Below are 17,572 nucleotides of genomic sequence, written 5' to 3'. Positions count from 1 at the left end.
TCACATCTGTAAAACGTATTAGCTTAATTTGGAGGCTTATCATGCGCATATGAGAGTGGTTAAAAAGCCCAGCTGGGAATAAAACTACATAGCTTTGCGTAGCTAAGCGTTAATTCAAATACAGACAGGGGATTGAGCAAGAAAAGTTTAAAACTCAGCAGAAAAGCAGACGGTTTATATCTGTGAGAGAGAAGGTGTAAATAAAGAGACACAATCATTGCTTCAACTTGTAGTCACTTGTGCCTTAAATTTTCAATTATGCACTGCTTTGTTTTGGTCTGTCTCATAAAAGAATAGCATAAAAGTCTTAAGTTTGGTTGTGAAAAGTTGAACAGCTTTGAATACTTTTTCACAGATTGTTTTTGGCCTTATTTTCTACCAAAAAGATGAAAAACTAAAAAACGCAGAGAAATAAATGTTGGTCCAGATCTAAAAACGAAGCAGATTTTTTTTTTATTATTTGTTTTCCCTCAGAAACAAAAATCAATATGGACAACGGCAGAGTCATCAGTCCTCCAGGCTTTCTTTCTGCATTTCTTTAACCACTGAAATACACTTTAAGATAAATTGGATTCAGTAGTTATAAAATCGCAAAAAAACAAACAAACAAAAAAACAATGAATTTCAGGTTTTGATCTGATTGGTCCTTTCAGGATGTAAACCTACACAAAGCGCTACAGGCGTAATTTATATCTGTATCGACGCGTTTTAATGGATGTTCCCACACGTTTCTTTATAATCCTGCCGGTCCAATGTTTCTTATCGCTGCATGCTCATTATAATTGCGTTGACAAGCGTAACAAATGCCGTTAACGCGTGTTGTGTGTGTGTGTGTGCGCGCGCAGGGCGATAAATTCTCATTGATTTGCTGCAGGGTCCCGCAGAAACATCACTGACTGTGCTGGCTTTTAGACATGTTACACTACAGTATTTAACTTAACCATCAGCTCACAGATGCACTGATATGACACGGTCTCCAAACAGACTGACCTATTTTTTGATGCGCTATTTGTAAACCTGGCAGCATCCTGTGTGTATTTCTGTTGCAGTCAGTAAACTTGGCAGCTCCTCAGCAGATGGTGCGGTGATGGTGTCGCAGGTCTGGCCGTGACGCTGCTTCCTCGGCCCTCTGTCCTCTCTGCGGACCCCTGCCGCGCCACGCTCGTGACTAATCAGTTCCTGCTTGTCATCAGAGGGGCGGGCAGGCGTGGCGGTCTCTGCTGCCGCGTGTTTCAGGCCAATCTGAGCCTCTTCAGAATGATAGCACAGAATTGGTTTTATTGGGAGCTTGTTTTTGGAGGTTATAGAACAGGACAGAAACAGCCTTTATTGTCCCACAGTGGGGGAAATTCGGGTATATCAGCAGCAGCATCAAGACACACAGCATATTAATAACAAGATTAACAATAATAATACTAAGACAGCATGAAAATCATTGTGCAGCTGTCAGAAATAGAAAGCACAATTCAAAGGATGTACAAGTACACTGCAAAAAATCTTACCAATTTTTTGTCTATTATGTTGCAAATATCTTATTTTATGTGGGGGAAAAAAAGACAAAAAATAACTTTCAAGTAACTTTTTTAATCAAAATATAGTGGCTTGTTTTACATCAATAATTCTAGTCAATTGACAAAAAGTACTAGTTCCACTTTTTCACTTATAACATGGGAAACATGTCTTGTTATTAGTGATAAAAATCAGTCTGCGGAAATAATTATTTTTGATCAATGTTGCACAATATTGACTTAAAGCAAGTTTCTACATCTTACTGAAAAGTTACTTTTAAGTTTTATTTGCACAAGGTAGACAAAATACTTGGTAAGATTCTGTGGGGTTTTTTGTAATATGTATGTGTGTTGAGCATTAATACTTTATTTACAATAAAGTATATCACAGTACAGAAAAAACAAATGTGCAATGACAGCAGAAAAATGAATAAAAGTGTAACTAATGCCAACAGGGATGTAAACAATCAGCAGAGAATATTTGAGTTTTTTGTGATAATGTATTCCTTCATAGTGAGAAAAAGGTTATTTTATGATGATAACTGAAAAAATCTGGATGTAAGAGTCCCATACCTCAAAGTTTCCTATTTAATTTTTTTCATCCTTATTTTTCCAACTGACCTTTCAGCTCCTTTGTTTTTTGTTTTTTTTTTTGTTTTGTTTTTTAACTGAACTCGTTTCTGCTACAGGCAAGGTGCTCTAACATTCGACGGAAAGATTTATAGCAAGAACCTTGGGAGGATAACATTCTAGTAAAGTGAATCAATATGCCTCTTTGAGGAAGCATTAATTTGTGAAAGGTGCCAAGCGGGCGTTTATCAAACAAAACATGAGCTGCAGGATGATCTTTCTGAGAGTTGTGAGACACACCAGGAGTCTGGTTATAACCTGCCTTCATTTACGTCTGAACCCAGCTGACTGTCAAATGGTGCTGAGAGTTTGAAAAGTTTCCCAGATAATGAGTAAAATTTTTCCTCCATATGAAGTTTTGCTTTGGCAAAAAACAAATCTATCCTCTGTAAATGTCAGCGCATGTTTGTGTGATCTAAAGCAAATATATGCAGCTCTTGAAAAGGGATTACAAATGATTATTACAAACTGCACAGTGATTAACCTTCCTAGGAATGACCGATGTACTAAAATTATTTCAAGTGAGGATGGTGAACTCATACAGGAGGTTATTAAAGAAAAAAAAAAGGAACAACATGTGAATCTGAACCATTTTCAGATAATCACCAGGGAAATTCAGAAAGTTGGTGGCAGTGGATATCCAGGTTATTAAAATTGAGACAGTAGACAGTTAAAAATACTTGGATGTTCATCTGAACAATATCCTGCACTGGAGCGCTCAGAAAATCCAACCTCAAGAAAAACAATAAATCGTCTTTAGCCTAGAACTACTTTAGTCGTGCTAAAGATCCTCATGCTTTTGAATTTTAATATAGTTATTTAAAATTGCTGTCGTCTGCTGGTGGTATTACAGGGTTTTTATGGGAACCCAACAGACTATATGTTTTAAAAGCAGCTGAAAATAGTGCAGTTTGTTATTTACCATGCACTTTATTTCTTTTATCATTCTCATCAGATCCAGGTGTTTGTGCTTTGTTTGGTTTTCTTGCCCTGTTTTATGTTTTTCTGATCTCTTGGTAGTTCTGCTTTTTTGCCATGTTTCTCTCAAACAAATATGTTTTTTTGTATGTGTGCATGTGCGTGTGTGTGTGCGTGTGCGCGTGTGTGTGTGTGCGTGTGTGTGTGTATGCGTGTGTGTGTGTGTGTGTGTCAACTAAGCATTTCCCCAAGTTATGCCTTGAGTCAGGTTGTTGTGTTGAATTATTCCTTACCGTATTGTAGCACATTTACCATTGGGAGTCTAATTTAAACAAAAAAAGAAAAGTGCATTTGTTGCCCGTAATATTTATAAGTACTAAAACATTTGTTGAGCACGCTTTGCAAATGGCAATATAAAATATTAATATCAATATCATTATGTTCTTGTGTAAACTGTTGACTAAAATACAGATTCTTCAGTATAAATACTAACAAACAAGAAGCTCTGGTTAGACGAAAACTGCTTTGTTTTTATCTGCCAGTTTATGCCTCAATGTTTTTTAATTAAAATTATTGGATGAGAGTACTTATTAATGCCGCTCCTAACAGGAATATAACACTTAAAACCAGAACTTAATGTTGGCTCTTGGTTACATCGATTGAAAATAAATTTGAAACAGGCTCTAAAAATCAAATTTTTATAAGAGCCTAAAATATGTTACGTTTTTATTATGATATTCAGTGAAATTAACAGGTTGAAATTATTAAAATGTCATGATTTGGAGTCACAGCACTGATTTTGTGATTATTTTGCCAAATGTTTGATGTGGTGTTCTTCCATTTAATAATTAAGAAAGAACAGTGACACGAAAAAGCAGCCAAAATTATGTAGGTCAAAGATTACACTTCATAAGTGTTTCTTGCTCGGCTGCATTTTTAAGTGAAAAAGAGCTGAAATAACCTTCAACACTAAGCAGTGGATGTTGATTGTTGTTGACAGTTCAAACAGCCTTTTCATGCAGTGTTGCTTTAAAAAGTGTTGATTACAGCAGTTTTATGGATTCTCATCTTCAGCAGAAAAAATAGGCTTTTATTTCTATTTCTTGGACAAGCTTGAAAACAAACAGAGTAACATGTTGCTAGTTTGAGTTTTTGAGTCAGATTTTCACAATAATGAAAACACTCAATGTTTGTACCTTCATTTGTAGGACTTTCATTTGTGAAAATGACTTACAATCAGTCACACTTCTATGGTCACAGCCAGATGCTTAATGGAAAATTATATCCTCTGTGTTTCTGTGTGCCATCTGGCATTGAGCTGAACATTTTATCGACTTTTACACAAAAATATTTGACTCCCAAGGACGGTAAGTGACAGACAGGCCATTTCACTGTCACTCATTCATGTTAGCTTTCCATTTAAGGCTTTGTTGTATCTTTTAGTGTCATAATTCAGACATATTTTTTCAGGGTAGAATGATAACACAGCATTCAATTTCATAGACTAATACAAAAACTAAATTAGAGCTCAAATTTGACTTTTTGCTGCATTTTCTATGATTTATCGAAGATCAAAATGTTCACATTTAATGTCACTAGATCAGTCCTCTATGACCTGAATGGTTGTTCTGAATTTTCAAACTCAGATTGGAGTCAGAAAATGTGCATAAGGGTGGCTATTCAGGGTTTCCCCCAGTGTATTATAAGTCTGGCGGGCCACCAGGCTTTACTGGTGCCCCCTCCAGGCTAAGCATTGTTTAATTTATTTCAGTCTTTTTAAAACGTTTGCATTTTTTAAGATTTTATATTTGATGTTCAGGTGTTAATTTTCCAATCTTTCAATAACTCATAATTATCAAATTACATGTTATTGTTATTGAAATTTGAAAATTATAATTTTCAAATTTTCTGTCAACTGTAAACATTTTTTAACTCAAAAATGCGGCAGGCTGCTGGATGAATGACTGCCCTAGTGCAAAACCACCAGGCTTAGCAAGTTTTCTGAGGGAGACCTTGAATTTATTTATTTGTCTAATTATTTTGTATTTACTTATTTATTGGGTTTTACATTCAAGTCTTCATTGAAGACTGGGACTTGACCAGCATTTTTGAAGAAGGGGCCATGGCCCCCCGGACTCTTCTTTTGGGGCGCCACTGTCAACAGCAGGTCCCTATGGGAGAAAATACAGACCACAACAAAAGCAGGGTGATGTTAAGCTTACAATCTGTTGTCTGTCTTTAAAGACGTGTCCATGACAACAACCAACCAATTCAAAGTTACCAATTTATTAAGTCAGTTCAAATAACCAGAAATCTGGCAGAAACTTTTTGAAAAAGCATGTGGTTTCTCTGCAACTTTCCAAAGTCTGACACTAATCCAATTAGTCAAATTTAAAGATTTAGAGAAAGTAACTGGGTATCCAATTCTTACTTTTAAAGAGTGTTGAATTTATATGTTGTATCACTATTCTAAACTGGACAAAAATGGATAAAATGCATCATTAAAAGCCACAATAATTTGACTTTCACACCAATGATGAGTGTATACAAACCTCTGACCAGAACTCCAATAGCATGCTGCAGAGTTCGAGGAGCACTCCTCCTCTCACAGTGGCTCATATGTATGAAATTTGCTAATTGATTGCTATTTAGAGTTGAGTGGTCGACAGTGTGCATCAAATGAAATGCAGAGCGTTTAATATCACTATTAGCACCACCGGTTCTAATTTTACCAAGCTGTTCATGTCCCCTGCTTTAATATGGTACATAATGTACCACTTAAGTTTGCCACTGAAATGAGAGCTGTTTATTTTAGATTGTGTTATGTGATAACTGTAGAGCGCAGGTGATTTACACTTGACCACTGGCAGTAAAATCCATCCCAAATGCTTGATCCACTACAGTCCAGTATCGACCCGTTATGATAACCTGAGGCTTTGAATTAAGGCGTCTTTTGAAACCCGAGGGATTTGTGAAAAATGTAAGGCTGTCATCCAAAGATTTTTAATGTTTAGGATCTGCAGAAACTATTGAACAGAATATACTTTAGGGGTTTATTGTATGTTGTTGACGTTAAAAACACACAGCTCCATTGTTGTAGTGACGTTAAGCTACTTTAAAATATTTTATTGTTCATAAATCAATCAGTCTGATAAACTAACAAAATATATATCTGAAGATTTTAATTTTATCTTCACTGGAAGCAACGCCTACTACATGAAAAAAGCAGGATTCAATTTTAATTTATTTAAAATCAGTTAAAAAAAACAATAGCACTTTAATTGAAGATTATGAAACATAATGTACCACTTAAATTGATTAATATGACAAGAACCACTGAGAGCTAATCACTAATAGAATCAGGACTTAAAAACCAACTTGCATCCATTAAAGAAAATCGAAGAAAAATCAGAGAAAATCGACAGAAATAATAAAGCCTAACAAAACAAAAATCAATAATGCATGCAGATTAATAATGCTTATTGTATTCTAGAAAGTGAGATGTTTTATTCCCAGGAAATTAATGTTCAGTCTAATATTAAAAAAGAAGAGAATATTATAAACTTTTTTGCCAGTTTCTCTGCAACTTTTGAAAGTAAAAAAAAAAGAAAAGAAAAAGAAAAGAGTTGAAATCAAGATTCAGCACAAGGCTTTGTACACAGGTAGCCGGATCTTTATAAAAGTGAATATCAACGCCTCATCATTTTAAAAAAATGTATATCATACACGGAATCAGTTTCAGAAAAGTTGTCGTCCACATGAATCTGCACAAATACGCACCTGAGTTTTGCTTTAAACATGCCAATCCCATAGGGGGAAATGTAGCGCAAAGCGAAAAGCTACGTCAGCCAATCAGGATGCTTCAAAACAACCACGACTTCCTGTTAAGAATTCAAACAAGCGCCAGAAGGTTAATTAGTGTGGACAGATATAGAGGTAGAACTATTTTTAACAAGCGAATATAAAGTTATAAAAACGCAAGACGATGTTGATTGGGAATTATGTCAAAGCAATTATCATGTTATATTGGCGCATTATTTTTCCCAGACTCTAAATCTCTGTTTTCCCACATGTACATATCACTAATACAGACTTCTCCGAAATCTCCACTTTGGTTGTAATTTTTTATAAATAACTGAGTTAGTGATATTTACTGAATAAGAAAAACATTTTATCATTAAGATTGATTATAAATAGATACAAGGTTCACTGATTTTATTTCATGAGCCAGATAGAAATAAACAAATGTATCCTTTTTGCTGCCAAGAATTAAAAAATTGGATATTGCAGCCTTGCAAAGACCTGTGCCTCACATATTTGAATATCCAGGTCTCCACCTGCAGGAATAAGAAGTTGTTTTGACTAGACCTATTGGTCTACAAGGACATTTTTAATTGACCTGCAGAAAAGCAGTTGTGTTTGTTTTTAAAGTGTTGATGAAATGTGTCTGTCATTTAAAGACACAACGTCAAATTGTGTTCCTCTATCATCTATTAATCTCCCTCCTTCAAATTCTCAGATCGCAGAAACCTTTAGCACAGACCTTTGCTAAAAAACTGTCGAATCATAATTAATGGTTATAAATGACACCATCTAAATAACTCTCCTCCTTCTTGAAACTCTGGTGTGTAATTATGTGTGCAGCCACTGAGGCACAGCGTCATTTTCCATGTTGAGTTGAGAATACTTTATTTAATGTTAATGAATAAATATTCTCCCGGGGCTCCGACTGAATCGGATTAGCACACATATAATTTTCTGCCTTATCAAGTTCCACTGGATGAAATAACTCATCTCAACTCGTTCGCTGAGGTCAGCGCCTCCGTTTCCCTCCCGCTGGCTTCAGTTGTGGCCTTTATTTAAGAGCTTTATTGTGCAAATAAAGACGTCTTTGTAAACAAATAAGCTTGTGTTTGCTTAGTTGGGGCTTTGCTTTCTATTATTGGATGTTATCCCCTAATGTGTCTTGACACAGTGGTCTGGAGTAATGGCTCTGAAATGCTACACCGAATCAATGCCTGGTGCCTTTTCCTCTCTTAGGTAATTTACTTGGTAATGAGAGACGGTGCGGAAGGCTGTCTCTGCAAGCTCTGAGAAGAGGTAATCTGTTTTCCCACTGATTCGGGCAGGTTAAAGAGTCTTGGGCTGCTAATTAATTAACTACAAAACACTGAAGTAGGATTTCGCTGAAGGGCTCAATTTGGGTGATCAGAACCCCTCGCCCTTCTGCAGCCTGGAGAGTTTCCTCGATGTCTGCTGGTGAACTTTGTCACCGTCATAAAAGCAGGCATGTCAACATCTGTAACGTACAAAAGTCGTCCTTTGTTTGGTTTTTGTACACATGAGCGAGCTGTGTTCCTTCTTGTCTATAAAGCAATCTGTATCAATCAAAATTGATCTAAATGAGCTGGCATGTCAACAGAAGACACGCTCCGGAGTGGTTTTCACGGCCAGAGATAAGGTCAAAAAAGCCATTTTGGCCATCATAAAAGAAGTATTGTCATGCTATTGATGCCATTTATTACCTGACAAGGATGGCTGGAGGAAAAAAGGAGGAAAACGATCTGGCCTAATGCTCTGAGGAGACTGAAACGGTTGATGGAAAAATCTATTAACCTTGCCCCGAAAGTGAACTTGCTGATATTTGAGCACGATTTTATTTGTTGACAAAAATAACATCTGCTGCTTTGTTGATATGTGACATAACGTAGCATAAATCCCTGCGTATCTGTGTGTTTGTACATAACGTGTCCTGACATTGAGCCTGGAACAGGAACCACAAATCAGGCCATTCTAATAGTTAAAGGGAGATATGTGCTTTGACGGTCAATCACAAACATAAATTATAAAAAAAGGAGATAAAGCTTAAAATATAGCATGCGGAGCCTAATGAATGTCTTGGAAGAGATGGCACCTTCTATGCTTGTTGGCACTCCAGATAAAAATGCTTTAAAAAATGTTGAAATAAATTAAATTCAAATAATAAAAAAATGAATTAATATTTTATTGCAGTAGCATGATTACACACTGTAAAAAAACAAAACTAAATGACTCCTGTAACATACATTTAAATGAAGCAATGTTTATAATTATTCCTTAATTTTCAAGTTGATCAAAGTGTGTTTGAGCTTTTAATTAGCAACCCATGACTTCTAGACTTTTTGCTTCTAATCGTTATGCAAAATGGGAAAGACAGGAGAACTTGTTCAAATAATGCAGATGTGTGTCCAACTGCATAAAATCACTACTCGCCTAAATACTCTGACATTGGTGGTCATGTGGGACCAGTAAATAAAAATATTTCTGTAAACACCACCCTGGCAAAATGTTGTAGGAGAAGGTGGTGATCTTTTGGTATGAATGTACAAAGTATTAAAAAAATATGGCTATCAATCAATGCGGCACCACATATATGTTTTTTTATGAACTATTATTCTCAGAATGATCATTTTTCTAAGCCAAATTAATGTGCCTAAGATAAGGATTGGACTTTTTCAAACATTTTCAGTGTAAAGTTATCCTACTGCAGTAAGAAATTGATTCATTTAAAGGCTTTTTACACATCTTTATCAGGAGAGCCAATATGTGTGGAAGGGACTGTGCATTAATGTAATTTATTATTAATATACTCTATGATATGAAACTGTGACTCCCACAGACGGATCCAAGGTGGGTTTTGGGTCTTGAAAGATTTATGATTTCTGCACCATTAGTCTTTATTTTTTATAGCTCTTCCTCTTTTGTTAATGTTTAGTACATTCAATTGAAGTAAGCTTGGTTGATTTATTTTAGTCAAGGAAATATATACAATGATTTATTTTATAATTGTGGCAGTTAAATGGCTGAGAGAATATATGGTATTTGACCTTCTCCATCCCCGACTTTCATTAGCATGACATTAAACCTTACCGAGTAATCGTTCCTGGCCGCACAGTGAAGCCAGAGAGATCTGAAAGACGCTTTAACACTCGAGTTAAACTGAGACAGCTGCTCAGAAGACACTGACAAGTGAAATAACAGTGCTGCGGAGATAAAATATATTCATAAATTAAATTTTCAGCTCAGCTCTTTATCTGCACAACAAAGATATTCAGGAAAATCATCAGTTTTCTTTGAAAGACACTGAAATTTCTGTTTGGACTCCATCATATGTGGAGTTTCCCAAGGGAAATCACCTTGGACAGCATTATATCACCTTTATGCAGATGACATTCAAAACTTTTGAGTTTTTCAGCTATCTTAATCATTTAAGTGCTGAAAAGAAAAGCAAACTAGCCAAACTCTGAGACAATCAGGTGTATGATCATTAGCCAGTGGGCTGCAGATTGGTTGTTCAACTCTGACAATAAGCCAAATGATAGGAATTTAGTTACTGTTTCCAACAAATCGATGTCTCAAAAAGAACATGTCTGAAACTGATGTGCATATATATTTTAATTTGTATTTCCAAAATAAGAAGGTCAGTGTCAAAACAGGAACTTGTGTTTTTTATGATTTTATTTATTCTTGTCTACATATCTTGTACATGTCTTCATATCTGGACATGCTTTTTGATTTCAACTGTTCCCAAACCTAAAGAAAAGTAGTGTTCTGTCTCAGCTTGGAAACTAACTGTGATATCTTTATGTCTCTGCAGGGTTTGGGATGACGACGCCTGTGACAATTGCAGGGAAGGTGTTCCTTATTTTTTATGGACTTCTAGGCTGTGCTGCCACTATCCTCTTCTTTAACCTCTTCCTGGAGCGCATCATCACTCTGCTGGCTGTAGTGATGAAGGCCGTGAGGGAGAGGAGAATCAGGAACAGCGGTCTCCTTCCGCCAGGGATCCGGCATGACTTCTCGGCCTACTCTCTGCCGGGATGGAAGCCCTCCGTCTACCACGTGATGCTGATTCTGGGACTGTCGGCCATTACCATTTCCTGCTGCGCGTCGGCCATGTACAGCCCAGTGGAGGGCTGGGCCTACTTAGATTCGCTCTACTTCTGCTTCGTCACCTTCAGCACCATTGGCTTCGGAGACTTCGTCAGCAGCCAGGATGCCGCTTACGAATACCAAAGCCTCTACAGGGTGGCCAACTTCTTCTTCATGTTAATGGGTGTCTGCTGCATCTACTCGCTCTTCAACGTCATTTCCATCGTCATCAAGCAGGTGCTCAACTGGATGCTGGAGAAAATGAGCTGTTTGTTTTGCCAACGTTGCAATAAGGCCAACGCCTTCCTGGGGAGGCGAAATGCCATCCGCCCGGGCTCCAGGGGTCGCAAGGGTCGCTTCAACCATCAGCCAGAATCAGACGGGCCTTGCGATAGTGACACTGAGGGACGGAGACTATCAGGGGAAATGATCTCCATGAAGGACCTGGCGGCATCGAACAAGGTGTCGCTGGCGATCATGCAGAAGCAGCTGTCTGAGTCTGCCAATGGATACCCCAGGACGGTCTGCGGCAGCTCCCGCCATAACGGCTTCTCTGGGGGGGTCGGGGCGCTCGGCATCATGAACAACAGACTGGCTGAGACGAGTAACTCAAGGTAGAACGCACAGAGAGGCGGAAAACAAAGCATTCGCGCTCCTCTCAAGCCACACTGCAGAATGTTGACATGCTAATGAAAGGATAACTTGTTATGCATGAGATATATCGTCTTTACTCCTGACTGGGATTACAAACCTGCGGTGAGGATGGCGGCATGAAGAGAGAATCACAGAGTTGATCTTAAAGCATGGCGACCCTATTCTAGACCTAAAGCCCTGAAATAAAACAAGCCACTAAAGAGCTTGGCTGGAATCCCTTGGTGCAATCGTTCAGCTCGTCAGACTTTTTATGGCTGAATCATTGAGCTGAACAGAAGCCAAGTGAAGCAAACTGCACAGTTTTTACTGTCTTGGGGTGTTGCCAGGTCATTTGAATGTACATATTGGATGCTGACGAAAACAAGTATAACCACTGAATGATATAGCACATACTGATCTATGCATTACACTTCTCATGCATTTTTGCACCATTTCTCAACCTTCCATATTTTTCTCCCCTACCACATCCTTTTGGTGATGATTGATTTCTTTTCCGGGGGCCAACAGTGAAAAGTAGACTTTCACCGCATGGCCGTGATGTAGCTGATTAAAACAGGGTTGTAGCACAGGATGCCTTTCCAGTGCTACACCAACTGGATACAAAGGGTTATTTCCTCTCTCTGAAGATGGAAGAAACATGATGAATGAAAATCTATTTCATGTTAGAGAGGGACTGGCTTTCTTATCAGCTATAAGCACATGCTTGAGTGGCCGTGGACATTGACTTGTCGGGTAAAAGAAGGCACCATCCAAATCTTTCTTTCTCTCTGCCATATGTGTTAGGCTTAACAGTGAGGATGATAACAAGTTTTAGTGCTTAAATAGTTATTGATTGCAATATCTTAAAAGTATTTGCAAAACAGAATAAATGAGAAAACATACCGAACATAGGTTGAAGATGTTGATGAGATACATTCAAGTGCAAAAGCTTGGTCATAAATTTGTTTCTGATTTCAAAAAGTTGCAGATTCAGTGCCTTGTAAACGTACTCTTACCGCACGAAAAGTTTCTTATATTACGACCACAAACTTTAATGTATTTTGTCGGGATTTTATGTGATTGACCACAGCAGTGCACACCTGCAAAGTACAAAGAAGCCTTTTCAAATGAAAACTGTTCAGTTCCCTTTATTTGACCAGGTCAGGAATAAAGTTATGAAGAAGTTTAAAGCAGCGATAGATTATAAATCATAGGAAGCTCTGTTCTAACCCATCATCTGAAAGTTGGAATTAGTATTAATTGAGGAGAGCATTAATCAGAGACATCCGAGGTAACTCTTGAGGAGAATCTGTTCACAAGACAAACTATCAGCGGTGCCCTTCAGAAACCTAGTCTTTTATGTTTGAGTAGCAAAAGAAAGATTTCTGGAAGAAAATCTGAAATAAATCCTGTCTGCAGTTTGCCAGAAGCAAGAGAGCAAACATCTAAAACAAACCTCTGCAACTCCACTCCTCAAGAGCCGCTGTTCTGCAACTTTTGGATACATTCCTGCTCCAAAACACCTGAATCAAAAGGCTGAAATACATCCTTGGTATGGCAGAAAGTTTTGCAAAAGCTACAGTCACTAATCATTCATTGTATTCTGGGTTATTGCAGCAGGGATGTTGTGGCACTCGAAGACAGTGCTGTGGTGAAATGAGACTAAGATTTAGCTTTTTGGCCTTTAAGCAAAATGGGAGACTTATCACCGTAAACATGGTGTCCCATGGTGATACATGGTGGTGGCAGTGTCATGCTGTGAAGATGTTTTTCCTTAAGCAGGTTCAACAGATCATGGTGGAGGTAAAACCAGGGCAAACCTGGAAGTGAACTTGTGAAAGGCAGCAAAACAAGCGAGACTGCTTCACTTTGCAGAAGGACAAATTTAAACATACAATAAGATTGTTTAGATCAAATCATATGCATGTCTTAGAGTGACCTAGTCAAAGTCCAGTATTCTTCATGAGTCAGAAGAAACATTGAACAATGTCATTTTTCCTACACTTTCACTAAAGCACTGCTTTGTGTTGGTGCTAAGTCTAAAATCTGCGTAGAGATCAATAATGTTTGTGCTTTTACTTTGAAAACAGTTTTAAGGGATGTGAATATTTTTGCAAGGCATTGTACAAATTAGATAAATACTCACCTTCATTTATTTGAGGTGACGGATCACTTCAGAGGTTGTCAGCTAAAACAAAAGCCACATAAAAAAAAGTGCCGAAATATCTTAAGTACTTTTAGAAAAGACTCAGCTGTTTGAAAAATCACAAAGTATTCAAAACCAGTGAGGCTGGAGCAGATAAAAGGGAGACAGCGGATCATCTCCAGGCAGCAGAGTCTTTCTACCTTCTGATTGAAATAAGAACCGATGACCAACAGAGAGTCTGAAGGAAGAAAACTTTCTAAAAGAAGTATTCACACATGACAAAATCTGCATTTGACTTCAAATCTTCCAGTAGATCCAGCTGACTGAGTGGTGCTGTTGCAGCTTTTACAGTCCAGCCACACTCTCGTAAATATTACAGCTTTGCAAGACTTTTAAAAGATAGTTTCTCCTTCTTGATGTTTTATGTTCGCTGCTCTTTCTGCTCTTTAGAGGGACACATGCAGATTCTTGATGATGTTTAGCTTGGGGACTTAGCATCCCTCTAAGAAAAGGTTCCCAAAGCAGGATCGATACACGCCTACTACCGGGAATCAGATGTTTTATGAATACCTGTGTTCTTTATTCTACGGGCAAACCTTTGTTTGCCATGATTTAAATCTGAAGCTTTATTCTAACTGCTCATAAAAACTCACTTCATTTGCTTCAGGCCAAAAAAAATCACCTTAGTGTGAAGGTGCTGTTGGATAACATCGAGTCCTCTATACAGTCTTGCTTAGATATTTCTGTTTCTATGAGATATTCATGTGTTAGATATATGAAGCCATGTGATGTTTGATGTTCAGAAACATCGACTCAACAGACGAGGATACATTTACAGCTGAACTGTGTTGGTGACAGTGATGTGGGTAACGGGGGGAGGGAACGGCAGCAGAAAGTTGCGGCGGCGTTAATCGACCCCTTCCAGAACCAGATTCATGCTCAATGCAAATTTACGGCTACGGGATCACCCACTGCCACCATCTATCTTCAACATCTAACGTCCCTCAATGCACTTTTTGTTTTTTTTTTCTTTCTCTTTCCTGTGTTTCTCCATCATCTCTCCTTTGACTTTGCACGCACTGAAGCAAACCCCTTCCTGCTTCCTTTTCTTTGCAGATCTGCTGCTCCTACTCTTACACTGTGAATAACAGGCATGTCATAAATGTATATATGTAAAGAACTGGAATGTCTTTTAAAGACAGTTCACAATAGGGTGTGGACTGAATTCGAAGCTCTGAGTTTTAGTGCATAGATCTGAATAATTTCTTTTGCTCCCTATAGTCTCAACCAAGAGGAAAAGAGAAAATGACTCAGGTAGTTAAATTTTCAGGCCTGGCTTAGTTTTTTGTTTGTTTGTTTGTTTGTTTGTTTTTCCTGCATGCCATTATGGTAAAGCCATAGCTGTATATAAAACAGAGTACTGTTTCAAATCTATTTTTCTACATATAGCTCAAATATCTACACACGGAACAAAGTCTCTGCTTCAACTTGTCTGTCATACAGTCTCTCAGCAGAAAAATGGAATAAAGGAACCAGAATTTGTCCATCCTGCAAAAGCACGAATACAAGAAGAGAATGAGAGCAAAACATTTCAAAATGCACAGAACTTGTTGCATTTGTTACTGTTTTTGATTGGAACAAGTTTATATTTTATATTTCCCCCAAAAAACAGACGAATGTTGAGGTGGGGATGTGTTAAAGCTTACAGCAGCACTACAGCAGTGAACTTACACACCCCTAAAATGTTTTAGCAGTCATATGGGTGTTCTGTACCAAATTACATATTGAATCCAGTGATGATTTCCCTGCTGTAATTTATCTCCAAGGGTTAGAAGGAGTTGAATTGCTGACACCTCTTTAAAATAATCAATAAGGAGTAAATAATGTTATATGAACCCTCACCTTTCCTCTAAGAGCTAAGGTTTAAGTGGTGGGGGTTTCATTACTTCCTTCAACAATACATCTATATAATCAGCTGCGCATCCATAACCTTACTCTCTAAAAGGATGACATTCTTTAGCATTTTGTGCCGTCAGCTCATACTACACAGGACTGAAAAAAAAATACTTCTTTGAATTCTTTCTTGAATACAGACCACTGCTCTACTGAAGATGTTGTTTAAATAAATATGATCATGCTTTAATCTGTGTTTTTCCTGAAACTGAAAACACGTCAAGCTTTTTAAGATACAAGCAGTGGCGCTCAGATATTTGCATAGACTCATCATGATATGACTACAGCGGTTTAAGGATTTTTATTGTCAACAAAAACACAAAAATGCACCTTAGATGTTTTTTAAAAGCAGGAAATTTACTTTGAACTTATTGTGGATTTTCTATAATACACACAGTAAAACGAATTTAAATAGATGCTTGAATATATACACATACACCTCCACTAAATCAAGAATGTTTTTGCAGTCGTAAACCAGGTCCTGGTGTAATTTTGGCTAAATATTTGACCACTTTTCTTCTCAAAAATGGAAGCACTCATTTAAAATGGTTACCTTCATGACATAAACTTGAAGAAAAAAAAAAATCAGGTTTGACAAGAACATCGGAATTGGGTCACTTCAGGCTACAGTGTGAACGGAGCCAAAAACCTCTGGAATGTAACGTTACAAATCACTGGCGTTACCTAGCAACCCCAGTGAAGCTCAGTCCGTTACTTAGCAACCCCCGCGGAGCTCCAGGACATTTAGTCAGCAGAGAGATCTTATTATCTCAGAAAGATCTGGTGCAAGAAAACGTAATGAACATGTTTTGTGTTGCCCACAGACCTGTCCGAACCTGTTCTAGGGAGCATAACTGCTCACCTTTAAGTTGTTATTGATTACTTTGGAGGTCACCCAGCAGCACTGAAACACTAAAACAGACACTCAGGATGATGCTGCCACAACCTTGCATGTGTTCTCAAAGTTTGAAAACCTCAACTTTCACACTCCAAGCTTCCTTCTTGCTACTGTGGTCAAACAACCCAAACTTTGTTTCAGCTGACCATAAACCATTTATCTACCTGGATAGCTTATCTGATTGATCTAAACATTAATAAGGCTCATTTATCCAAGTATAATGGGGTGTGTGTATATATGTTTAGCCTGTATTTAAAATTCAAATCCTGTATGGCTTAAAAAAAAAAGCCATACAGGATCATTGAAATTTCAATTATTGTTTTGTGTAGCAATTCCTCCTAAAAAAAAAAAAAGAAAAAAAAAAAAAACTGTTCAAATCGATAATCAGAGGCTTGAAATTAAAACGTCATTCAGGTCTATGGTGAGTGCATGTAGACTTCTGGCTGATGCTGTAGTCATATCAAGACTAACATTTGGTCACCTTATATGAATGTGTGGCTTTAAATCAATTGCCTTACAGAAGTCATTGCATATAACAAACACCTTCTTTTTTTTATGACAAGCAGAGCTTGTGCAAGTCGTACCTCACAATCCTTTTGCAGTTTGCAAAATTGATTTCCATTGATTACAATGGTTTTAATGGCCCTGCTGTTCTCTGTATCTTCTGTGAGAGAAAACAGTTGGTCCCTAAGCGTCGTTTGTGTTTGGTTGCAACGGGAGCGCTTCTGAATTTGGATATCAATGTGTTTGCGTTTTAATTAATTGATTCATGTTCTCAGTAAACCCTATGATTAAGGCGAGACGATGCAAAATTCAAAAGTGGGAGCCGCGCAACTTGCCGCGCAACAAAGCAGGCCTGCATGAGCTGCAGCGAAGTTTTCAGTGTTAATTCAGGCTTGAACTGTTGGAAATGATCACTGACACTGTTTATTTCCTGTAAACACATATTGCGCTGTATTCACACGGCTCCGTAGG

At 37.7% G+C, this 17,572-nt stretch overlaps 1 protein-coding gene across 1 annotated transcript in view; it reads left to right on the top strand.

The window, feature by feature from the left end:
• The window catches only part of kcnk12 (potassium channel, subfamily K, member 12), a 40,400-nt gene extending 23,516 nt beyond the window's left edge, over positions 1-16,884 (top strand). Inside the window, exon 2 of the mRNA XM_007546221.2 lies at positions 10,693-16,884. Coding sequence (XP_007546283.1) covers positions 10,693-11,585 — 893 coding nt within the window. The 3' untranslated portion in view covers positions 11,586-16,884. The remainder of the gene's footprint in view (positions 1-10,692) is intronic.
• The last annotated feature ends 688 nt before the right edge of the window (positions 16,885-17,572 follow it).

The sequence above is a fragment of the Poecilia formosa genome, unplaced genomic scaffold, assembly GCF_000485575.1.
Source record: "Poecilia formosa unplaced genomic scaffold, Poecilia_formosa-5.1.2 Scaffold15, whole genome shotgun sequence".
In the NCBI taxonomy this organism is placed as follows: Eukaryota; Metazoa; Chordata; class Actinopteri; order Cyprinodontiformes; family Poeciliidae; genus Poecilia; species Poecilia formosa.
This window is presented reverse-complemented; position numbering and strand designations above follow the sequence as displayed.